Below are 26,865 nucleotides of genomic sequence, written 5' to 3'. Positions count from 1 at the left end.
CAAAATTAAACACAGAACAGAATATTTTGCTATAGACCCTCATATTACAATATCTTCCTTACAGAGTTATAATTGTCTTGTCAAAATATCACAGATAAAAGATAACAAATCTCTTCCTTTCTTCCTTAAGGTTTGTAAATATAAAACTTATAAACTTCTTATGATATATCTCTACGGGAAGCTTACACAAGTACATTATCCGTAAACAGCAGCTGAATTGATGATAGTGGTGATATTGATGTGATGTTCGAGAAGGAAATTATTATATTAGCTGATTGTCGTATATGAGTTTTTTATGTCTCCATTTGTATAGTTGGCAGCTTATTGCGATAGGGGTTCGTCCGTACGTAAAAAAATCTGGAAGCATAGTGATCCCTCGGAAGCATTAATCACAACAAAACTACAAGAGAATTGCAGACTCGGTTTGATTGAGTCTGTCTCGTTAAGCTAGTTTGAAAACTGAGTTCTGAAAAAACAAACATGAAAGGAAAATTGTATACGGGCATATGTTGACCGATCAACGTAAACATAACAACTTCAAGCTTGTCCGAGAAATAACTACATGCAGATAAAGATTATACCTACCTTTCAAGATAAATGGGATTTTGCTTGTGTTTGTTTTATATCCTATATCGATTTTCAATATTATCAGTATTTTAAAATTCAAGTTTCTATTACCTTAAAGTTACATTAAATAGATATGTAAAAATATTTTGCCGTCGGCCTGATAACCAAGCATTCTACTGTTTTATTAACCTTTTTAACAGTATTGTTGTAAATCTCATTAAATATTGTTCATAAATTACGATTTTAAACGGAAAACCCCACGGTAACACTAAAGTTCGTATGTTTGTTGATTTAATATTGATGTACGGATGACTCGAAGGCAGAGTTTCTCATGAAACCAAATTTACTAATGAAATGTCGCTATTTTTGTTTTTAAGAAATTACTTTAATGTAGCTTTAACCACCTTACATCTTTAAAAAACAAACAAATAACTGACGAACCATTCAGTTTACAGTTTATTGTATAGTATACATAGGTTTGGATGATTAGTAGACATATATTTTATCAGCAGATTTGTAGAAATGAATCGGCACTAGCACATGCAGTGTAACATATTTATAAAGTTGTGAGCTAGAACATGACAGAATGGTCATTTTAAAAACAGTTTGTAATGGCAAAACTATTTCGGAACCAGTTTAAAGTGACGTGTGATTTTTTCCAAGGAAAAAGAACATAATGTTGTCAAGTTATAGATACCTTGTATCATAAACTTTTTAAATCATGTCCGGATTTAGACTTCTTTAAAACCTTTACATGCATGATATATGAATTTCGTAATATATATAGTGTACAAACTACTTTAAGGCGTGAGTTCACACTTAAAGCTGCACGCCTCAAGATAAGCAAAAATATTTCGATAAAATCAAACCTGAGAAAAATGTACTTAAATTTTAGGAAAGGTATAAAGATTCAAAATTCTAGTAAAAATTTACATATTAATGACCGAATTTTTCAGTATTTATAACTATATTTCTACTGCGTTACTAACGCAGAAAGAGCTATTTTTGCATATTTTGACCTCTTTATAGTAAGTTATATAGGCTGAAATGCCATTGATAATGTGTAAATAGCATTCTTATGGTAACTTTACAATACCGTTATATTATATATATATAATTAGCATGAATCTGGAGGAGTGCTGCTTTAAATGTTTTAGAAAAGTGTCATTAATAATTTCAATATCAGATATGTCCCATATTTTCAAGCTTCTGACTATTGATCATACTATGAAAACAGCTAGTTGTTAAATATGTTCAGGTTATTTTTGTTGTTTTTTTTCTATACTGTTAATACATTTTTTTTTCTAAACTCTTAATACACATTTTGCTTTCACTTTAGTCTTTCAAAAAGTTATGTAAATCTCATTTAGTCATTTATATTCCTTGCACATAGAAACATATCTTTATATATTTCACATTGTCGAAAGTGCTGATCTAATCACTGCGCTTTAAACAAAGACATTCCAGAACAAACTGGTGCCCTCTACTTTTGAGTTTATTTCCTAAAATAAAAAGAATAAACATCAGCGATAAAAACAAGTTCAACCAAATATTACATGCCTCCAAAAGAATTCAAAAGATTTTAAAAACAGTAAATATATTCAAGATCAAGTAATAATTTACATGTTATGTGCGACTAATGATTGATAAAGCGGGATTAATCACCACTGTCGGTTACCGACGACATATATTCCTAATACATTTATATAATCTTAGATAATAAACTAGAATCATGTGATAAGAACCATAAAAACTATTTTGCAAAATGAAAATCTTGAGGATTGCTTGGATCAAAATAGTTCTTAGACAATTTTTACTATATGCTACATTTTGACAGTATGACACTTTCATATTTTGAACATTTGATAACGATCACTATCTTATTTGGAAATGAATACCTTCTTGGCGCTTGATTTGCAGAAACTTGGTACATCAAACACCTTTTCGTCTTTAATTCCAAGAGTCAAGTTCTGATATGTGGCCAAAATTGTGTTAAAGTTTTTAAAGTTTGCTAGAAGAATAACAAAATATTTCAGAATATATTTTAAAAATGATAAGAAATGATAAGATGTGTATAATAGTTAATATAAGTACATGTATATAATAAACAATAATTTCAAAGAAGCATAGTATCTAAATACAAAATACCATTATTTAAGATTTGCAATACTACCTTATCATAACTTACTTTTAAGATATTATTTGTTTCATGGTTAAGATATGACATTTTTTTTGGCTCAATAATTTAATGCACGAAAGAAAGAAATTGTACATAAATGTATAAAATTTTGTTTTGATAAAGATTCATAAGGTAGACCTTATTTCATTATTATAAAAAAAACATGTTCTACGAGTTTGAAAAATAAATTATAAACAATTTATATTGCAAAATTCAAAATCTCATGCTATTTTTTTTTCGTTTCACAACGCACCAAAACAATTTAGGTCATACGGCGCCAAAACAGGCAAGATTTTGGTTAACCTCGGGTGTTAAAAAATAAAAACATCATCAGGAAAGAGAACCACCTCATCTGCTGGAGCTAAGAGATACGTAGATTTATTGATAAGGTACAGTAATAAGTTATATAATGCTTACACTTCGCATGGAAAATTAAATCAAACACCGGCACACAGTTGTCAGAAATTGTCCGCAACATCTGCGTTTGGTCAATTTTATACAAATAATCAGTGACATTTATCTGCTCTTTCACACCAAGTGTGTAACTTTTCATACGTTTAGCATTATCTGAAAATCAATTATTTCCTCTACATATTAGTGAGTTCAATAATTTACCGATAATAAATGAAGTTCACCGTTAATTGAAATACATTAATTGAACTAATTGTATAAAAATAGGACTGGAATAAAAACAACATTGAAACTGGACTAAATCCGCAAATAGTTTTTGCAAAATATAACCAGATCAATAAGATTAACTCTTATTATAACTTTAATGTACTCTATGACTTTGTTCTTGATGGACTGAGCAAATATAATTTTAAATAGCTAAAACATATTCAAAATTCTGCAACAACGGATGGCGTTAATGAAGATCTTCAAAGTGGTTTATATGTTTTGCTGATGAAGGTGCTGGTGAGATAGACATGTTTAGAAAGCTTATTTACAAAGATACTCTCTGACAAATGTCATGAAATTCATTTTTTTCATACATACCTGGAACACAGAATGCTCCAATTTTAGGAGGCTCAAGTAGTTTGATACTGCAAGTTGAATTCCGGATGAAATAAACGACAGCCTGCCAATCAAAACATTTAAATGATTTAGGCTTAAGAAAATTGCAAAACATTAAAGTTTAAGATAGCAATTCTGTCTACAAGTTTCATTAATAATTGTTGAAGATAAATCTAATATAAGCTATACCAACGTTCTATTTTTATTATAAGAACTATATTGTTATCTTTGTGTATATTCTTTTAATATATATTAAATAATTATAATTTTCTGTATAATATATAAATAATCTTACAGTATGTATACTTCACTTTATTTACCAAACCTACTGTTAATAATGAACCTTTGAATAAAATCGGAGAACAGTGGCTTGTCTAAACAATGTAGTTACGATATTTTTTTTTTTAATAATACCTTTTCGAAAAACAGCAATTCTACATAACCTGTAGCTGGAGAGTACTGTCTCAAGCGTTTTTTGGTCCAGTCAAACGATATGTCAAAATCTCTCTGTAAAATTTTGAAGAATACATGTCATCGATTTTTTTCAGGTATAGTTATATATCTTGCTCAATTCATTTCAGTTTTTCACATTTATACAGAAAAGTGACTTTTGTACTGGTGATATATAAAATTCATCATCATCATCTGAAGTAATTGCATCACTCCGCAAGGAGTATACTCGCAATCAAAATTCCATGTATATTAATCATTCTTAAAATTTTCATTTAAACGTTTTTTTTTTTTTTTTTTTGTTATATTTCTTTTTGAAATCAGATTTTAAATTTTGGAACTAAATTACCTCTATATAAGGCCTATATATTTTTGCTTTTTCATTTGGCATGAAATGATTGGCATGACATTCAAATTGGCTTGGAAAACAGCATACATCTGCATGATATGCTCTCAACATCAATAACACAATGGCGAGAGATAATGATGTTCGCAGTGAAGTACTCATTTCGGCTGGTTATAGAAACACAGGTGATGAATATAATGCTGTAATGACATTATCACAAAAGTAAGATATAGTAACCATACTTTTAATCACATACTTTATTCAAAAATAGGAATGAAAAGATAAATAAAGGACAGCCACGTTAAATGAATTCACTCTTCAAAAGCATCCAGTCACACAAGACCATCATTAAAATTGCAACTTGAAGTGAGAGATGTAATTTGTAATTTTAATAGATATGCGTGTAATTAAAATTACAAAAGAAAGATCAAAACGCCTTCCTGTGGACAGTGCTTTGGCACCAAACATTTATTGATTTAAATATGAAAGCTTTTGAAACTTCTACTTCTATTTCGTCTTTAATTAATATACGCACACAAGCTGATACATATACTGTACATTATTAAGTCATGTTTATCTTCTTTACTCCACTTATTTAAAACATTTATTTCAATTATTTCTCATGTTCTTAAAATTATGTTAAAACTCGTTCAACGTTCTAGCATAAGAATATGGAAATTACTTAAATTAACTGTTTTTCAATAAAAATGTTGCATCGTATATAGCTTTATACCCTTTATAATGCACGTTATGGAGTTCATAATAGCGAATAAGATAATATCTGAACGAAATACCGTGCAAAATTATAAATCACTCATTCAAAAGATTCACATTACGAAACAATATTTCTGGGCTTTATTATTGGTGTTGATATTGTTTACGTCTTGGTAGCTGTTCCAGTCGGCTTGAAGATATTCTCCCTTTTTGCACAGATATTTTGAGAATCAGAAAAAAATCGGAAACGTTCCAAAAGTTTTATGTTTATATTTATTATCATTATTCAAGTATAAAAACTAAATAAACACAGTAATTATCTGAAAAATATAATTTACTATAGAAGCGGTTAAATTGGTCAAATATTTGTAGGGTAACGTCTAGTAATGAATGGGGTGTTACAGGCGCGAGGGGTTTGTTTTAGACTTTTCTTAGCACTCTTAATGTATTCTGATATAAAAGGCAATCTATATGCATTTTATAACTTTTAAAGATGAATGGCAGATTTTCCTATAGTAATGTTTCATAACTAAAGGCAAAAAGAAGAACTAAGGAGAGATCGAAACATAAATGTAGAATATTTTAAAATAGTCGCTTTATCTTTTGTAATAATAAATCAGTCTTTCATTGGTAAATGCATTTAAATATTTAAGTTTACATTTGTAGTACTTTTATGTTTTCAAAATATCGTCGTGTGCATAATTACATAATTCACTCTAGTGATTGAGGGGTGCGGTAGTCTAATGTCTAGAACATTTATGAATAAACATTGTAGCTACTCAACCCTGAACTTTTGTCAAAACAGAAGGGGAAAATAATAAAATTAAAAGCTGATAGTTACGTTAATGTTGAAAAATTTAACGACCATTTTTAAATCATTATTTACTGAACAATGCCCAATCGAAATAGAAAATAAAGAATAACAGAAATTCACAAAGAAAGCCCGAAACAGTGTGACCAGGTGGGCTCCAACCCATTTTTAAAGATAATAATGGGCAACCACACTGGCACAAGCAGCAGTCGAAGCAGCATGGTCCAATACAACAAAGTCCAGTTGTAATTGATTATATTTATATATTAAATTAAACAAATACAACATATTAATATACAACAAAAGTATAATGCATATATGTATGATATATGAGTTTAAACACATATAACAATATTATGCTATAAATTTCCACTGTGGTCAGGTCAGCCAGCCTAGAAATATCCTTAGTCCTTACTTAAAATAATTAATAAACATATTGACAAACTAAAACGAAATTACACAAACAATACATATATTTACATACCAATTGTGGATCAGGTCTTTTATATATAATACACCACTGTCACTCTGCTCTGATTCTTACTGTGCTCTATTAACTGTAAATGGTTAAATGACAGGTGATTATATAAGATAGTAAATCCTGATTGTACCAATATATATTTGTACACAAATACTGAATTAATACAAATAAAGCATTGCTCATTTGTGACTCAAAAGAAGATGAATCAATATTAATAATAATAATAAATAAGACCAACCAACCTCAACCTTTAATTATTAAGAACACCAAAATAGTTAAAATTAATAAAGTAAAGTTTAGCAAAGTTGATACACTTTTAACTGCTCAGTAACAAGACTTGTGCACGAGTGAACAAAATGTCACATGACCACAATAATTGGTTCGAAAACAGCGGTAAATCAAATGCTTGACTAAAGGGAGATTATAGAAAACTCTGCAAAAATAAAATGCAAAAAGTTTAAAATAAACGAAAAGAGCAAAAACACTAACTGGTTACAACAGCAAAATGGAAAATGTTGCAGGCTCGGGTTTATTGAGGCTGTTCATGGTATTTCCAGCAAAGGTCCACGACCCATAGCACCGACTTAAGCATAATTCAACATTTAATGAAAATGGTGAAATTTGAATTTAAAAACATCTGCAGATGTGTTCATACAGCGGAATCTTTAATGTGAGACGTTCGTGCCATTCCATGAAAATTGGCGTATGTTTCCCAAACAACAATAGCGTGTAACCTTAACAAGTAAACAATGGGCGGAACTAAATAAAATGGAATGTTAAAGAAGATAAAAGGTTATAGAGCCTGCATATCACAGACAAGACCTCAAAAGACAAATTTAAAACGCAGACAACATATCTAACAGTTTATTATACATATTCAAGTAGGAAAACTGTAACTACCCAAAGTAGAAAAAAAGATTGTTTAAAAATAAGCGTGATTGTGAAGACAAATGTTTAGAAAGATCGTTATATGGCAAAAGCTTATTGCAGAAAATATTGGCACACGATTTATTCAACCAGAAAGATGTACACGACGACAAATATGTATAATGTATAACTGCACATAATCTTTTTATTCTCACATAGGCTTGAACTAGGTGAATCTGAGCTCACATCTGACCTTTTTGTTCTTTGGCAATGACCTTATAGGCAATATAAACCCAGACTTTTAACTACGATTCTTTCCTCTTTTTTTGCATACTATCGTGTATTTTTTGCTAAATCCCCTGAAATTCGAAAGGCAAGGCTATGTTACATTAAAGGACGTGGTGATACATAAGGGTAGAAAATGAAAACGTCTCAAACAAAATCAATATAAGATGTAGACATACTCAGTACATTGCTATGTATAGAGCACACCATTGGATCTAAGATTCATTTAAATAACTTGAAATTATTATCTTTAAGAGTTTCATTTGGTTTAGAACACACTATCGCATTGCTAAACATAACCCATTAGTTATTCATTACTTGTTTTCAAGTTTTCAAACAAATATAACTATCAATTATTAGGACATTCTTTTGAAAAATAATATAATTTGCTTGATTTTCTTTCCTGTGTCGTTATCCGCTATATATTATTATTATATTTCTTCAGTCAGAACAGATGTTGCTCGACCATATAACGGGAAAATATACCATATATTGTTATTAAACAAAATACTTTTATACGAAGGTGTTATCCATTCTGACATTTTATTAATACTGCATACAATCTACTTTTTAAAACTTTCTTTTGAAATGGAAAAGTATTTACTGTGTCCTAGAAAAGAAATTCAGAAATGATGTAACTTGATTTTAAACTTCCTCTAGAAACTAGCAGATATAATAACGTACCTCTTGGACAACAAATTTGTAAATCATGCAATATGAGGCAAGTGGAGAATGAACATCACTTTCTTCAAACAATTTATCGCACGATTCTACTGCCATTGGCCGACTTCGAGTGAACTTGATAGTGATTTGTCGGCAGATTCAAAGAAAACTTCATAAACCCAACCTAAATATTTGTATTGGGCAAATCATAACTATATTGTTTAACATATTTTTCTATATAATTTGTATTTCTGATAAGTAACACTTTTATTTATTCCTAACTTTATTCGAATTTATCAGAAAAATATATTTTACCAGCTGTTGTCGCAATGTACTTACACATCATTACTACTTGGCATTGACTGCTACTAGAACATAATCTTCTGACAACGTAAACAATATGGATAAAAGGAAAACAATTGGTAATGCATCTTTGGTTTTATTAGTGACATCATCATGTTGTAGGTAGTTACAAATCATATTATGTTAAGAAGAGTAAGTTTGGAACTTCATAATGTATATGATAATAACATATAACTAGTTTGTGTAGAAAATAGTAACAAATTTGCAAATCATATTCTAGTTTTGTTATCAAAGTAATTTAAATGTGATACGGCAGAAAAACGTGCTGCAATATTTACCGTAACAAGTTAAATTATTGTACGTTGGAGTTGCACATTTTATGTTTAATTGTTATTGATTTGTATTTTACTGTTTGTAGCAATATCGAAATTGACAATTGTGTTTAGTCAAGACTTCATAATTCTGATCTGTAACATCCAAACTGTCCAACAGTTTCAATCAGTTTGATAGGATATCAGGTCAATATTCGGCAAACATTTCTCTCCAGAACATCTTTTCATGCAATGGTTCTTTTGTGAGTTCGTAGTCCTGTAACAGAAAGTTTACAATGAGTATCAATTTATATGTCTTGATGTTACGATATGATTCAAATGATAACATATTAGATCAAGTTCACGCTGATATTAATGATGAACAGAGAGTATAAATTACGGTCAGAGCTGCATTACTGGTACTGGTACTGGTACTGCAGTACGTACTGCAGCGATTTTGCAAGTACTGGTACTGATACTGAATTACTCTTACAAAATTTTGCTACTACTGGTACTGGTACTGCATTACTGTCTTAAAAAGTGGTACTGCTACTGCATTACCCAGTACTTTTGGTTTTGATAAAATTAAAAATAACATCAATTTTTCTCATTAAATAAAGCTGTAAATTACATTAACTACATTTTATTTTTGTGAAACAGTAAGTTATCAAATCTAAAGATAATTTGCTGCAATATTCCTTCAAATGTTAACATAGTATTCATCATAAAAAGCACCAAAGACTTTAAGTAAAAATTAAATTAAGATAAACAGACTCAATAACTCTTTACCCTAAAATATCCTTATTAAAATCTTTTATTACTTTGTATTTACTAGTAAAAGAGCAAAATAAACACTAATTAATTTCTTCTATTCTAAAAAAATCCCATTTCAAGTGAAAAAAGTGGAATTGGAAGATGGACAAAACCCCACCAGTTAAAACCCCACCACTCAAAATTTTATATAAAATTTTAACTGGTGGGGTTTTATCCTATTGTTTGCACCATAAAAAGTTGTTATTTACTTTGGTATAAATTGAACAGAGGTGTGAAGGTGTGAAAGGCAACAAAAGACTGTTGTGTTTTAAATGAAAGATGTTTGCATTGTATTTACAGTTGACTGGTTACTAAACAATTAGATATGACATGAATATTATATGTTGTAAATATTGTTTGTAAAAAGTATGTTAAAACTATAAAGTTGTAAATATGTTATGTTAACTTTAAAGCAGCATGCCTCCAGATTCATCCTAATTTTCATGAAAATTTTGAAAATGTATTTAAAGGTAAAATATTGTTAAATGAACAAAGAAAGTACTTGACACATTACAATCAGCACTTAAAATCCACGTAAATTACCAAAAAGAGGTCAAAACATGCATAAATAGCCCCTACTGCGTTAGTAACGCAGTAGAAATATAGTGATAAATACTACAAAATACAGTCATTAATTGCACATAAGATATAAATTATCACTTGAATCTTTAATTTGTTTACTTTTCTCAAAGTTTTAGTAATTTTTTTCCAAGTTTAATTTTCTTGAAATATTTTGGGTCATCTGGAGGCATGCAGCTTTAAAGTAAATTATGATTTTATTTCTTTGCTGAATAATATTTGCAATTATTTGTTTGACACTGTATTTATTCAAACTTTGATGAATATATAAAAGTAATGGTACTGATACTTAATTACTTCACCAAAAAAAGTACTGGTACTGCAGTACCGAGCTAAAATCTAGTACTGGTACTGGTAATGGTACTGCATAATTTGCCAAGTACTGGTACTGGTACTTAAGTACTACACCCTTAGTACTGATGCAGCTCTGATTACGGTTATTCATATTCATTAAATCAAGCAAAAACATTGTTCAAGTAAACAGAACAATTAAGAGATTATACAGTGTAATATTGTTTGATGCAAATCTACAATGAAAATCTCGTTCAATATTTACCCTCAATGCATGTTTGCAGATTGCAGGAACATGGAACACCGATGGATCCGGTATATCTGGTAAATAGTTTTCAAAATGTGCTGCAAACAGGGTCATTGTGTCTGAAACGAACAAATAATATCGAATGTGACGTTATCGACTTTTTTGTTCCACTGAGGAATTCGAACTCACAGCGTTGAGGGACAAGTTGTTTGACGTAAAAAGCTTGGCCATAGACGCCCCTAAGCAGCCAGCAGTTAGGTAACAATTTTAATTCTTGTTACACCTCTTACTTTTTATGATGACTCGATGGCAGAGTGTATGAGGTATTTCCTATTTAACATTATCGCTGTGATGAAACTCGAACAAGAACTTCATTTGTAAGAGGAAAACATTAAACACATTTTTTCCTTGCCTTTCAAGTAGAAAATCAAAATGTCAACTTGTTTTTTTACCTTGTATGATGATGTATGTAAATAGCTATTATGGAGAATTATGTAAACAATTATGATGTAGAATTACGTAAACAGTAACTATGTAGAATCACTATTACTCCAGAAACATAGTTTAAAAACAAATAAAATAACTCTTTGAATATTCGAGAAAATATTTAGCTTAGAATAACACGTTTGAAGGTATCAATCAAAAAAGGAGTATACTTGATTGAACAATGCTATGCTTAGAAGGTTTTTCAAGTGTGTCAAAATCCATTTTACATGGAAGACAATATAATGAAAATGATTTGTTGGTCCGCTAATGCTATTTTTTTCTTTATAATATTTAACCATTTATAAATTGCGTTAAAATTATTGTAAGACGTTACCTTTACTCGGGAATCCAAATGATGTTATGCTGACAGGAGTACAGTTGTCAGTTAAGCTGACGTAAACGGATACGGAATGTTCACTGTGTCCGTAATCAGCAACATTAATGCTGGGCTTGAATCCGAGTCTGTATTCGTCGTATCTTTTCCATGTATCTATTGTAGAAATTTAACAAACCTTTGCTAATGGTAACTCATTCAATGAATCATTACGAAGGATGTGACATGTAAGCTTATTTTCTGTATATCCGCTTCTCAAATTATATTTTTGTACTTTTTGACGTTTCTATTTAACAAACAAAAAAACAAAAGAAAAAAAACAACAAAAAAACGTGAGGTTATTTTGCGTTGATGAGTACAATATAAAGTACTCAGTTGTCAAACCTATATATGACGAGGTGCTTGCCAAGTCTAATATGGGTTAAGTTTTGCGGCTGCGAACGGGTCCAACAGAGTCAATGTTACTGTCAACGATTATAATTAAAGACTTCTTTTTCACAGATTTTCAGGACTCTAAGAAAGAAAAAATAATAATTTGTATAAGCAGTTCATATTGTGCATACAGTGAAACAAGTTTATTGATAACATTTTATTAAGTGTGAAATAATACGGTTTGTTTGTTATCCGTTATAAGATTTGTTTTCATAAGAGAGATTTTCTCACCCGGGATGCAAATCGGTTCCGGCGGAAAATGGCCTGGTTCAAACAGTGTACATTGTCTATTGTTCAAAATCCTGAAACCAACGTTCTGAAAGAAATGATAATATCAAGTGTTAAACTCAAGGAAGGTTTGTACACACATATAATGTTTGTGTCTGCACTGGTATGCAGATTGTTTACACATTGTGTGCACATTTTACAAATCTCAACAGCGTGAAGTAAAACGGTAAAATAGATAATTATATCATCACAGACGCTATTATTTGTTCACGTTAATAAATTCTAATTGGTTCATTTACATATCTGGTGTACAATTACCAATGTCAGGGACTTTGGAATAACTTATTTTTATGACGGAATCCAGGTAAATTTTGGAAGGCTGGCTGTCCTAAGGATAAAGGGGTACACGAAGTTTTTCTCCACTACTCACCATTTGGTGTGACATGTAACTCAACCAAAAATATAGTAACCGTTCGTATGTTGGAGAAAAAACAACAAATAAATATATTGCCATGGTTCGTGTTTACTTACCGCATTGAATAGCTGAAGAAGTGTAACATTATCCTTGGAGGAAAATGTATCTTGCCTTATTTTTTTCTCCACGCTGTCAAAGAATATATCAATGGTAAACTGAAAGTATAAATGAAGCATGTTTTAAGCATTTTCCATACAAAGTTACCAACAGATGAGCAAGGTTTTATTATTATTTGCATTTCGAATAAAAGAACTGCAAACTTGTCCAACATTGCAAATTCACTTATATTCGTGGGCATGAAATTTCGTGGTTTTATCAAAACGGGCATTTTCGTGGGTTTTTTAATTCGTGGATTTTCGTTTTCTTGTTAAAAAAATCAGTGACCTAATGCAAAGTAATCTTAAACTTAATCGTCGAACATTTTTACTTACAACATGTACATGTAATTTTCTTTGTTTGAGAGTAGCGAATAAGATGTACAGATATAGAGTATCTTGGGTGTGATTTGAATACAATCAATGGTACTATTTCCATTCCCGATCGAAGATTGTTAAAAGCACAAGAAACTATTGATTTTTTGATTGGCCTTATTGACAAGAAGTTTAAAGTTCCCGTAAGAAAAGTTACTAGTGCAGTTGGTCAGTTTATTTCTATGACGACAGTCATTGGGCATATATCTCAAATTATGACTAGATATTTAACTTTAGATGTATTAAATGCACGGTATTGGGATGAGCGCATTTTACTCAGTGCAGAGAGTTATGAACAGCTTTTATTCTGGAAAGGTTACTTGTCGTGTATAGACAAGAAAGATCTTGAACGATCTCATATCTGTACAAAAGTAGTGTATTCTGATGCAAGTGACACAGCTTACGCTGGGTATGAGGTTAATACCTTAAATGGGGTATCCCATGGCGTCTGGTCAGAAACAGAACGCACCAAATCTTCCACTTGGAGGGAATTGGTTGCTGTCTACAGAGTATTGTTGGCTCTAGGACATTTCCTTAAAAGTCAATGTGTTAAGTGGTTTACTGATAATCAAGGGGTTAAGGTGATAGTTTTAAAGGGTTCTATGAGGCAAGAACTTCAAGAAATTTTTCAGTATTGCATGAAGAATGCTATTTCCTTAGAAGTAGAGTGGGTCCCCAGAACACAAAATGAAAAGGCAGATTTTTTATCGAGGTTGTCTGATTTTGATGACTGGGGAATTTCGTTTGATATATTACAAATGATAACTGATCGTTTCGGTCAATTAGATGTTGATTGGTTTGCGTCATATTATAATGCTAAACTGACTAAGTTTTATTCAAGATTTTGGAACCCAGATTGTTTTGGGATTGACGCCTTTTCGGAAAGCTGGGAAGGGCAGTTTGGGTTATTTGTACCTCCTATATCTGTTATTCATAGAGTAATTATGAAATTGGCTTGTGATCATGCACATGGAGTATTAGTTATTCCTTGTTGGAAGTCCGCCTTATTTTGGCCGTTTATATGCCCGAATGGGTGTTTCATAAAAGAAGTTGTAGATTGGTTTGATTTACCTACGGAAAGACATTTTTATATTAAGTGTAAAAATGGAAAAGGTATCTTTGGAAATACCGATTTAAAATTTAGAATGTTAGCTTTAAAATTACAGTTTACTCAAGGGAAATAATTAAGTTTGTATTTCTATTAAGTAATAACCGGATGGTCTCCCTTGCAAAAGAAAAATGCGGTATCGCACATTGCAGTATTGCTTTATACGGCGGGATCGCCTTTTGTATTGCTTGTTACAAGAACATAATGCTGTATAGCATTTTTTGTTACATAAAAATTACAACAATAACAATAGATAATAATAACAATGCAACAATTTGAGTTTGCGCTGATTTATATTATTGTCATTTTTCTTTTTTACATTTATTTCTTCAAATTTACGCTGAAGATATTGAAGAACTGCCGGATGTTTTGGCGGGAAAAGTGGACTTGCTCCCGGACCTGTTGCGTAATTCAAGAGCACGAGGAACGGACAAAAAGTATACTTTTACGTTTTCAAAAATGGGCTCTGTGTAATGGGTTGGGGAGTAGGGATACTTTGACAGCTTAAATACTGACAGTTGCAATTTATCTAGCATCTCTTATTCAGACTGTAAATTTGCAAAGCCCCACCGTTTCAGCTTTTTATTTCTATTAAATGGTTTCACGAAATGTATGGATTAATTTCGCCTACAGAATCAAAATTGGTTTTAAATGTTCTTGAAGCTAGTAAACGACTTCTGTCAAAGCCAGTTAAAAGGAAAGAACCTATTAATGTAGAAATTATTAATAGTATTTATGACAGATTGTATGTAGAGTATAATATAAAAAGTCAACGAATTATCTGCGCTATTTTGATTGCATATGCAGGTTTTTTAAGAAGTTCTGAACTTTTAAAAAATTCGTGTTAGAGACATAGTGTTTAATTCTACTTATATGTCTGTTTTCATTGAAAGTAGCAAGACAGATAAATACAGAGATGGGGCTTGGGTATTGATCGCAAAAACGGGTACAAAGTTATGCCCAGTTGCAAATGTTCAGAAATTAATATTGTGGGGAGAATTTCTGGATGATCATTTTCTATTCTGTAATATATGTGCAACAAAAACTGGATACAGAAGAAGGAAAATAAATAAGCCAATGTCGTATTCTAATCTACGAGATATTTTTATTGAAGTGTTAAAACCTCATGTTGATAATGTTAGTAATTATTGTTTGCATTCACTACGTTCAGGAGCAGTGAGTGCTGCAGCAAATAAAGGTATTAAAGACAGGATTTTTAAGAGACACGGACGTTGGGTTAGTGAAGGTGCTAAGGATATGTACATTAAAGACAGCGTTCATGAGCGTCTGTCAGTGTCTTTAAATCTCGGCTTGTGAATTGAATTATGTTATAGACAATTTGTACACTTCCATTAATTCGTTGTGTTATGTTAATAATTTTCATTTAATATGCATTTTGAAATATAAGTTGGTCCACAATAAATAATTAATACATGCCCGTTCTTTTTGGTTCATCTGACTGTCTAGACGCTTACTCAAATACAGAATTTGTATTGCAACTAGTTGTTGTTTTATATTAAAACAGTTTTAGGTATAGTCATACTCTTATGTAAGGGAAGGAATGGTATAAAGGAAATATCTTTACTTCGCACAGCGGTTGTCAATAAATTTAATCCTTGCCTCTGGGCATAACTCTAATATAGCACAGTTACTGCCGATAATTGACTGCAATTAACACATTTATGTGACATGATATGCACCTCCATTGGACACACTGCCCCTATAATTCGCCGATGTAAAAAAACATCGCATAATTTATACGACACCTGGCCGTTTTAACCAGCGAGTTTAAACGTTTATACCCTGAATTGTACGGAATGCCGTTAGGGCCATCGCCTATGAATGTGTTAATCTGAAACGCGATAGTCGATAGTACGATGGTGAAAACACGAAATCACGAAACTACGATGGTGAAAACACGATAGTACGATGATGAAAACGCGATAGTACGATGATGAAAACGCGATAGTACGATGATGAAAACACGACAGTACGATGGTGAAAACGCGATAGTACGATGATGAAAACACGACAGTACGATGATGAAAACGCGATAGTGCGATGGTGAAAACGCGATAGTACGATGATGAAAATACGACAGTACGATGATGAAAACGCGAAATCACGAAACTACGATGGTGAAAACGCGACAGTACGATGGTGAAAACACGATAGTTTATCGCGTTTTCATCATCGTAGTATCGTACTGTCGCGTTTTCATCATCGTACTTTCGCGTTTTCATCATCGTACTTTCGCGTTTTCACCATCGTAGTTTCGTAATTTCGCGTTTTCACCATCGTACTATCGACTATCGCGTTTCAGATCAACACATTAATAGGCAATGGCCCTAACGGCATTCCGTAGAATTGGCCTTAACATATTTGACAGTAACTACACGTAACGTCACAGCGACTGTGTAAATTTACATGCATATAAATAATTCTCGGTAAATAACAGGAGTATATGTGGATCTTGTAAAAGTCGGTGGCCGTCTTTGATGTTTACGGAATAGCATTCGCACAATTACCGATTAAAATTCATATAAACTGGATCATTTAAAAACGACAAAGGAAAGTACAATAAATCTGTTTTAGCGATCGTATTTTTTTATAGTTTTGTGTACTTACGACATTAATATCAAAGTCTATTTTTCTAATTAATAAGAGCAAACTGACAATTTTTATTAGCGCTAATTATTGCACTGCCTGGGTTCCCATATTTACTCGATTATTTCAAGTATTATTGTTAAGGTGACAACAGACACTTTCCGTGGTACTCACATAAATGTAATTTAAACCAAGTTATTTTAGTAATAATTGTTATTTATTTAATCTTTATGCATTAAATGTCGCTGATCAGCATAAAAAATAACATATTTGAAAAAAATGTTTTTGTAAATGATTGATTTTGAATAAAAATCCTAAAATTTTAAATCGTCATATCAAAGTCATTTTTTATTTTTTTGTCATCAAACTTTTGGAAAATAACCTTACTTATATTATCTGGGGAACCGTGTCTCAAATTTTTTCTATCTTTTCTCAAAAAAATATTACGTAACGTCAAACATTTTATGCGACTTTTTTCACCATACATATTACGTAATTAAAGATAATTAAGTCGCTGATTGAGCAAACAAAAATCTCTGACACGGTTCCCTCCGTAAATGAATTTCCTTTCATGTGCTTTAAACCGCATGTTAATTGCTTGATTATTAAAAAAGTTATGCCGATTCAAAGTTAGTCCGACCCGCATCAAACGAAGTGTCATAAATCGGCTGTTCTCTCTCGGACCCCTACGTTTCACGCTAAATAATTGCATAATACACAAATATCGCACCAGAGAGGGTCACAAGTTGCGGTAACATACTCTAACAACATTTTATGACCCAGTGACATCTGACCAATTAAAAAGCTGCTGATTAATATCAGTTTATAGCCGAAATTTCTTCAATTCTTAACGTGATTTACTGTTCGTCTGGTATCTTTCGCACATGTCACGTGACTATCGGTAAAATTTGAGGCACTCAGTGGGGGGAAATGGAACGCATTTGCGCACCGCTAGCGGGGTATTTAATTGTTTCCTTTTTGAAGTTTATTATTATTATCATCAGCATTATTATTGTATTATACCAGTGTCACTCTGCCTGTGTATTCGTGTATGAAATTCCGTTAAAATATAAAATAAAATAACAAAAAACTGAGCTTCTGACAGTCTTTTAAAGTCCATGGTAGATGTACAAATAAGAACAGGATATTATATATTTTTTCCACCAAATTGATAATGCTTCACATATTTTAATAGAAATAAAAGGTATTACTCCATCATTATGATATGGCCTTCTTGACTTCTATTATGAATATCATCTATGCACGGCATAGAGATTCAGTTTCTACCGGGATAGACAATAAATTTCATACTTTGTCCCAGATATATTAGTACTGTGCCCGATTTACTGGCGAACAATTTATTTTCACTGAAAATATATTTTAATATCTTTTTTTATTCAGAGAGAAATAATCATCCTTACACAATCTAAAATGGTTTAGAAATTTGTCAGGGACACCTTACCACAAGTCATATAGGCGTTCACATAAAAAATGTTGTCTGTTTTTGTTGTTGTTTTACTCAACATTGTTAGAAAACGAGGTTGAATGTAAAGTAAGCCCTTGAATCCGTACAAAAGTCTATCAACTCAATGTAATATGTATCAGATTAACGGGACAGACAAATTATTTTCACACATTATGGATATTTTAGCAACTACATTTTTATTCAACCCCGTGGTTGTGCGATTTGCCGCTATGCTTAATTATTTATGTTACGTACATTGGCCGACAATTTCTTAATTTATAAAAAAGGCTAAATGTTGAGATATTCATAAAAGATGTACGGTAGTTGTACAATACATGTATTACGAGAAGTATGGACCTGTAATTCACGGATATATGGAACTACCGATTTCCCTCATTGATGCCTCAACAGGGGGCGGAGCGTTATCGATAATCGACAGGTTACGCGAGTAGCAGTTACAAATAGTATAGGTACCGTTTTAAAACGTTTAAAAACACATTTTTTGGACTAACTGCTTCCAAAATTAAATCACGAATGTGTTCAGAAAAGGTTGATAAATCTACTTAGCAAAAAAACTCATTTTAGGTATTTTCAGTGATAATTGACTCCGTTGTCACCTTAACACAATCAAGTCTTAGTAGACTACAACGATCAAGTATGTATATGCGACATTTGTGACAGTAAATTGAGGACATATAATCGAGTTTTCTTTTAAGTTTCTTAAATATTGCACTCGGATTTAATATGTCACTAACCTGGTTATCTGTCTGTACTTACATCCATTTCACGAAATATAGGCCGGAAAAGAGCCGACGCATGTTTGTAATATATAGAACAGAGACAGGGTAAGAAGTATTTGTTGGGATAAAAATTCGTCGGATCTTAAATTCGTGGATTGACCTACCCACGAAAACCACGAAAATTCGTGCCCCACGAATAATAATGATTTTACAGTATATCGATAGGTCAACTTGTTTATTTGTTTCCATATATGAGATTAAAATTTAATTATAACTTATTTACCCCTTCTTTGCAAATACTATAATTTGATATTAGAGTTTTAATTAACAAACGCAAAAAGACCAAAATCATATAATTTAACAATGTAATAATATTGAATAAAATATAACTTACCATTTCTAATTCCTTTGTTGTGTTATAAGCATAAGCATTTACTGATGTTTGTTGTAACTGCCAGTTTTGTGGGAAACAGCACCTTTTTGTCTTACAGTGGACAACAGCCACCAAGACGAGAAGATAAAAGCCTTTCAACATCATTGTTGGCTGGATCAGGAGTAAGTAAAAGATGCGAGAAGAGATCAAATAATAACAAGGAGTTGTTTATTAAGTAAAATCATTAAGATTTTTTGACTGATATGATAAATTCGTTTATGCGATGCAGCAAACTTCCTTCACTTTAGATACAAATGAAATATTTTATGAATTAACAACAACCGTTTAAATAGTTAATATAAACATCACAAGTATATAATGCAGACAGCAAAGTTAATGTTCGGTATTATTAGAGATTTTACTAACATACAACAGATACAGTTAAACTATACAGTTTGTCATTTTTCATGCTATAAATTCTATTATAAATAAGATTCTAAGATTTTTATCTATGTTAGATATTAAATTATGATTTTCATTCATATAATGTAAAATTCCGATGAATCGATATCATTATAATTAATATAAGTATGAATAATTTAGCAACATTTCATTTTTTGATAGAAATCAAACCAATTTTTTGGCATTTAATTTGATCTGTACTAGATGAAATATTGTGATTTTTTATCATTTACGCAGATATATTTATATGTAGACCGACAACTTCCATATGTAACAAAATAAAAAAATGAAAACTTACGATTTCACTTGATACTTTACGTCCAGTCTGGGTTTGAACCGCTTTGAACAACAGCGCATTCAAAATGGATATATAGTGCCAGAGAGATAGATATTTATACATGGGAACACAATCACGTGTATATTGTCCACTCATTACGATGTGGATATAAAATTAAAACATTATGAAGGGGGTGGTCAGAATGTATAAATTAAACTTAATAAAAATATATAATAGAAAACATTATAGTTACCTAGATAAAGTTTTTAGAACTGTATTGCAATACAATAATTTCAAGCAAATACTGTTTTAATTGTACTTTAACCGATTTTCTAACGATATTTTTCCTCATTTTAATCTATTTATGAGTTTAGAATCAATTAATATGATCTGTATTTCTAAACGCATTCAAATGAAATACAGTCGATCATTTATATTATCACATCCATTATAACTATAATGAAATATGTAAGAATGGATGACTGACTGTAGATTAAAGTTTACATACATGCATAGCAAGAAAAATGTAAAACATACTGAGGGGAACAATCCTTAATTATGCATCTCATATGCCCCTACGTTATAAAGCTGGTAGTGTTTAATTTCTGTTACTCGGTTAGTTGTCCTTTTATATCTCAACAGCAATATATTATTAGTAACAAATACCTGATTTGCTACTTTTCAACAGGAATGCAATATGGCGGATGTTTCAAAAAATAGTTCATGTTAGATGTTCAATTCTGCATAAACCGGTGTTAGAGGGTGTGGACTGTTGCGTACAATTACCACTAACGTTCATGAACAGGAGGCTGCAGAAGTTTCAATTTTGACGTGTTGGGCTTTGTTTTGGGATTCTGTTTTTCTCTATTTTGTGCCATTTAGAAAGATGTTAATGAAACTTCCTGAAAACCCCATAGACTGTATGTTATTACTGAAATATTTAAACAATAAAGAATTGACGCATAAAAGTCTGATTAAGATCAACTAATCAAATTTAAGCACTTAATTATAAGATTAATTGAGGATAAAGACACTTAGAAATTGAGCTGTCTGTCACATGATATAATTACAACAATTGCTTGATAATAATAAAGATAAAATATGCTTATAAATACATCAAATAAATAGTTTAAGTGTTGCGCCAATAAACTTATTTCTAAAAAAATGTAAAAAGGCGTGTTGTTAAAGAGATATGATACAATTCACGTGAATCTTAAACATACATTGTAAAACTTTTTATTCTTTCTTTTTCCTTTTTGTATCTTAATCATGCGATTTATATTATTAGTCAAATCGATATGTTATTTTACACAATAAAATACGCACAATGACTCAAACTCATTCATTCTGACGTTCACGAGATGACCATCATCCATTTTAACTCCACTCAAGGTAAGGTGGTTGAAACCAAATACAAATGTTATAAACTGGCGTTTTATTGTCAATTATTGATTAGTAACACGAATAAATTGTCTCACATTTTAAAATAAATTGCAAATCATTTCGCTCCATGTTTTGTAAAATATTAACGAAATGGAGATTTAATTTCTGTGGATATTTTTTTGATACATTTTATTCACTTCCTACTTTTATATGTATATAGACTAATGTCTAGAAAATCTATAATACGTTATGAAACGTTTAAAACCTGTACAATGTAAATTTAAAAGTTTGTTTGTTTTTTTGGTTTTTTTTGTTTGTTTTTTTTTGAAAGGCGCTGTTTTTTTCTTGTTTTTGTTGTTGGTTTGTTGTTGTTGTATTTTTTTCTTTTCTTTTTTTATATAATATAAACTGAATAATATATCCTTTTATGTCTCACTTTCCAGTTCTGTCAAAGAACAGGCTCAATCAAACCGAACCGGGCCTGGAACATTTTCAATTTTGTCTTTTTGGGCGTTCTTTAGCAATTCAGTTTTTCTTTATTTTATTCGCTACAATAAGTGAATTCATAGAAGTCATTGACATTTACCAATGGCAATGTTTATACGAATAAATCAGAAGATATTTCTTTTACCTAGATAAATAAAAGTCGTTGGAGTTTATCTTTTAACTAAATTAATGAAATTCGTGTAAGTTCTTTTTAATTGTAAGTAAAATACTTACCTAACAAGTATTTGCCAGTTTTGCAAACTTTATCCGTTTCATGTAAATCACCAATGTGATTGAATATATAAAACGTTTTCTTTATAACGATAATGATAGAAATCAATGTTATCAATTGATATATCTTAATAAAGCAATAAGCTATAAATATCCTATTATTATAGTAGATTTTCAAACCAAAACGCTTCAGAACCTCTTGAATTGTTTTCCTTTAATATAAGTGTTTGTTATTTACAAAACAGTGAACAGGGATGTGTGTGCTTCTGTAATATAGAATACATAGTGAATGAAAAAAATCCTTTAACAAAAACACAGGTCCGATTTCTACAAAACGTGCCAGTATTGTTTCTTTAGGTGTCTGTCTTTAAAAATGTTCAAATAATTTGATTCCATGCAGAAACTGGTTTAACCAAAGGAAATAATAGAAAGAAACTTAAAAACTTTTTCCTCTAGAACCAATATAATTGCCATAGTATTTGTGTTAGGACTTCTTTGGTCTTTTTTACTTTCTCTCGGGCTAGGAAATAAGCATCTGTATTAAATATGCGATCAAGTTAAAAAAGCAAGCGTTTATATTCAAAATTATGGTCATTTATAATTATTAAATTTGATCAATCGATTACGTCAGAAAGTCAGAACCGGTCACACTTGGATACAGCAGTATTCGCTTTCCTGCAAGCTATTTTGGAAGAAAGCAAACAGCAAACCTATGCATGACATGCTGACCACACCAAAGATAACATGATAGCAAGCATTGTGTCACATATTCCTTTACCGTCTACTGTTCTTATTTCCATTAATCGTGTTATTTTTGTTGCAGAAGATTTTCAGACTGTTGTAACCTGTACGCGTTATATAATATTGTCGTTATCGATTAATTCAAGTTATTATTGAAAATAATAAGATATGTACATCTTGATTTGGTATGATGAAAGGCCAGCATTTTATTACAAGCTCTGCTAAATGGATCATGTTTGGTTTGCAGCTTCCACAAAGGAAGTGCTGGTGCTTTTCACCAACCTCCTTGGTGTAAGACTTGAAGAAGATCATCCAGAAAGGGGCACATCAAACCCTTGCAAGGTAGTTTGGCATTTTTACTTTAGATTTTCTTAGCCACAAATTAGTGGAAGAGTAGAACTTAAAGTTGACTATTACACCAGTAGCAGTTAATGCCTCCGGTGGTTTCTTGAACGCCTCCTTTCCTTGTTGATCTTGTTTTTGATATTTCATGTCAAGTTGGCCGGAACATAAGCTGTTCAAACTTCGTGCTCATTTTACAAAGACCTTTGAACTGTGTCACCAAGTTATGTGAAGAACTGGGTTCATTTTTTGACAAATATATTCTTAAGGCCAGACTAGAACGCATATACAATGTTGGTGAAAAAGGTTTGTCTACTTCCAATTTCCCACCAGCTGTTGTCACATGTGAGTGTAAACCTCAAATTGTCACCTTTGATTCAGGTTTGTGATAATAGTAATTGATTATAATGTGCTAGAGATTTTGTTTTCCGGACGCAAGAAAATAGAGAAAATAAGAATCCCTGAAGAAGACCCAACACGGCAAAAGTAATCTAGAAGATAAGACTAGAACTCCTAAATGGTGGAAGTACTCGTGTTGATGGTGTTATCTGCCATTACATTGAAAATCATAAAGTTCCTGCAGGAACGTTCACCTGAGTTCAATGCTACTGTTATATTGCACAAGATTTATATGAATGTTGAGTTGATAGAACGTTTATCATACGAGTCCTGTGTTACAGCCCTTAGATGTTGGGTGCTTTTGACCGTTTGAAACAATTTTGTAATTCTGTGAATAATCGTTTATGCGTGAAATATTATGATATACAAGATCAACAAGGACATGTGACGTTCGATGAACGCAACCCCCAAACGACCGAGCAAGAAGAATCAGTGGCAAAGAGCACAGGAGGACTGTCGATAGAGCATTACACCTTATAACGTTTGTTCACTTAGACGTTCAGCATATGAGAAAGCATTTCTAGTGAACAATTTACAGTCGGATTTCCGCAAAACGGGCATCTATTTATATAACCATACTTTTGAAGATTCTTAGGTCTTACAACAATACGTCAGTGTAAATATTTTAGATACCTGTAGCTAATATGTTTCAAAGGTCCCCTCTACAATTTTTCATCAACAAAGCAACAAATATCACTGCCATAAACAACATCAACCAAGAAAAGAAAAATCTGGAAACAAACTGATCCCTTGGAAGCATTAATCACATCAAAATTACATGAAAATTGCAGACTCGGTTTGATTGAGTCTGAGAATGAGAGATAATGAAAAAGTGCAACATCCCTCACGCCTTCTAGCACTGGCTTCAATCAGGGATGTTAAATTTTCGATCCTTAAAGATAGTTCAGCACGACATTATTGTTGTGTTTGTGGTACGTTTAGTTTTTACTTTTTTGACATTTCTCTAGTTGGGTGGTTCCAATATTTCACCCTTAGGTTATGTTGCCTGCTTTTTAAATTTGTCTTTTGACGTCATATCTGTGATTTACAGGCTTCATAACCTCTGTTCCCCTTTCAAAATTCCATTTTATTTAGTTCCGCCCATTGTGCACACACATTCTTTTACTTGGGGACCATACGCCGCTTTTCATGGAATGACACGAAAGTGTCGCATTGAAGATTCCATGATAACCGCCGTATGAATACATCTGCGGATGTTTCTAAATTCAAAATTTCACTATTACCATGATTTAATATTGAATTCTGCTTGAAGCAGTGCTAGGGGGCGTGGGCTGTAACTTGTACTTTTCCATTATCGTCCATGAACAGGCTCAATCAAACCAAGCCTGCAACATTTTCAATTTTGTCTTGTTGGGCTTTCATTAGGGATTCTTTTATTTTCTCTCTATTTGAGCGGTACTCAATTCTTAAAACATAACAGCGCTGGCATCAATGATCCCGCAGGACCAGAAAAATATTACAACACTGAAGTGAAGTACAGGGCAACTTTCAACAGCTGTCACACAACACTTGGCACCTGCTGTTGTGAAGTATAAAAATCTGGAAACAAAGTGATCCCTCGCAAGCATTTATCACAACAAAATTACAAGGTACATAAGTACTATTGTCAGTGGCAATGTAATAACTGAGGAGTCTACAGTTGACCAGGTTTATTTATTTATTTTTGTTAATAAATTGTTGGTCCATGTTACTATTATTATTGGTTAATGTAAGTACACTATTTACATGTGCAGTCACCAATAGTGTGAAAATAAATTAGTCGATCACTAGCGTCGTTTGAGGGCACTCCTTTAAAAAAATGACCGCTTCCGGGTGAAGTGGTACTTTAACGGTTCCGGAAAAGATAAACTGGAATAACGGGTTAAATGAACCTATGTCATAACTAGTTAAGACAGTATGTACAGAAACTATAACGTGATTTTACATAACACAGGCAAAACAATCCTTAAAGGTGTAGAAACTGGTCACTCAAGGATATACATGTATTCTACATCATTGTGAAACCTTATTTTCATTTCTTTGATTGATATAAAGGTAAATCGATATTCGGCGTTTCTGAAATAAATAAATGTTACTTTATGAAAGAAGATATAAAAGTAAGGTAAACAATTTACGTGAAAAAGAAAATGATATTACATAAGCCTTTGGCAATTTCTTTTGTTTATAAAGTGAATAGAGCTTTTTCTTATTTCATTTCAATTGTCCAACACTTATAATAAGCTTTTTTCAAATGTACAAATGATATATTTGAGAATTAATATCGGTCACATCAGTGTTAAAGACCGCTTAAAACAATATTATTTAAATTCTACTCTAGCGTTTTTTTAACCTAAATTAAGGTTTGTTCCATTGAAAGACGGACAGGCGGACAAACAATACCATAACATAATACGTGATGAAGGTCTTAGGCGTATAAAATAATATGCCTGTGCAATACTGATCGATAGTAGCAGTTCCGTTGATTAAAGTGACATTGTGCTCATTTTTTCACTGTCAATTTGAGTTGAATAATTAATATTTTTCCAAAGATTGACTTTTAAAAAGATAATTGACCAACGACTGATAAAGAAAATTGTTTATGATACAATATATAAACGATCTAAATTATAAAAATACTGCGCCACTCTTTTTCAGAATTGCACATTACCAATATTTATAGACAATTCCGTTGGTTATGTGGATTATTGATTATTGGTTATTGATTATTTTTTCTTATTAAAATGTAAAATTGAACCAATTAAGACAAAATGTCAAGTTATTATAAGTCCAAGTAGCGTAGTGGTTAGGAGCGTTCAAGTCTCGAGATTTAATCTGCAAAGGGGTACAATAATCTATTTTATGCAGGAATACATGTACTATAATGTAATCCGGTTACAACTTATAT

General features: G+C 31.6%; 2 protein-coding genes across 3 annotated transcripts; both read right to left on the bottom strand.

Moving 5' to 3' along the window:
* Positions 1-1,010: 1,010 nt before the first annotated feature.
* Positions 1,011-22,627, bottom strand: LOC132748082 (uncharacterized). 2 transcript variants are annotated; one of them, XM_060737628.1, is made up of 8 exons: positions 22,482-22,627; positions 6,566-6,638; positions 4,560-4,756; positions 4,175-4,267; positions 3,743-3,824; positions 3,164-3,313; positions 2,466-2,578; positions 1,011-2,069 (listed from the first exon to the last, which is right to left on the bottom strand). In XM_060737628.1, the coding sequence occupies exons 3-8, from the start codon at positions 4,716-4,718 to the stop codon at positions 2,016-2,018; spliced, it is 651 nt and encodes a 216-aa protein (XP_060593611.1). In that variant the 5' UTR covers positions 4,719-4,756; positions 6,566-6,638; positions 22,482-22,627; the 3' UTR covers positions 1,011-2,015. The 2 variants fall into 2 exon arrangements, with proteins under 2 accessions (XP_060593611.1, XP_060593610.1); XM_060737627.1 differs by having other exon boundaries at positions 4,560-4,723.
* LOC132748080 (uncharacterized) lies at positions 8,796-20,748 on the bottom strand. The gene is made up of 7 exons (XM_060737625.1): positions 20,400-20,748; positions 19,661-19,810; positions 12,933-13,031; positions 12,405-12,489; positions 11,742-11,897; positions 10,940-11,040; positions 8,796-9,268 (listed from the first exon to the last, which is right to left on the bottom strand). Exons 1-7 carry the CDS (start codon positions 20,532-20,534, stop codon positions 9,200-9,202), a joined length of 795 nt encoding a protein of 264 aa, XP_060593608.1. The 5' UTR covers positions 20,535-20,748; the 3' UTR covers positions 8,796-9,199.
* Positions 22,628-26,865: the final 4,238 nt, after the last annotated feature.

Source organism: Ruditapes philippinarum, unplaced genomic scaffold (genome assembly GCF_026571515.1).
Source record: "Ruditapes philippinarum isolate M1 unplaced genomic scaffold, ASM2657151v2 ctg6308_1_1_1_1, whole genome shotgun sequence".
Taxonomy (NCBI): domain Eukaryota; kingdom Metazoa; phylum Mollusca; class Bivalvia; order Venerida; family Veneridae; genus Ruditapes; species Ruditapes philippinarum.
The sequence above is the reverse complement of the archived record's forward strand: the minus strand, read 5'-3'. Positions and strand labels throughout refer to the sequence as shown.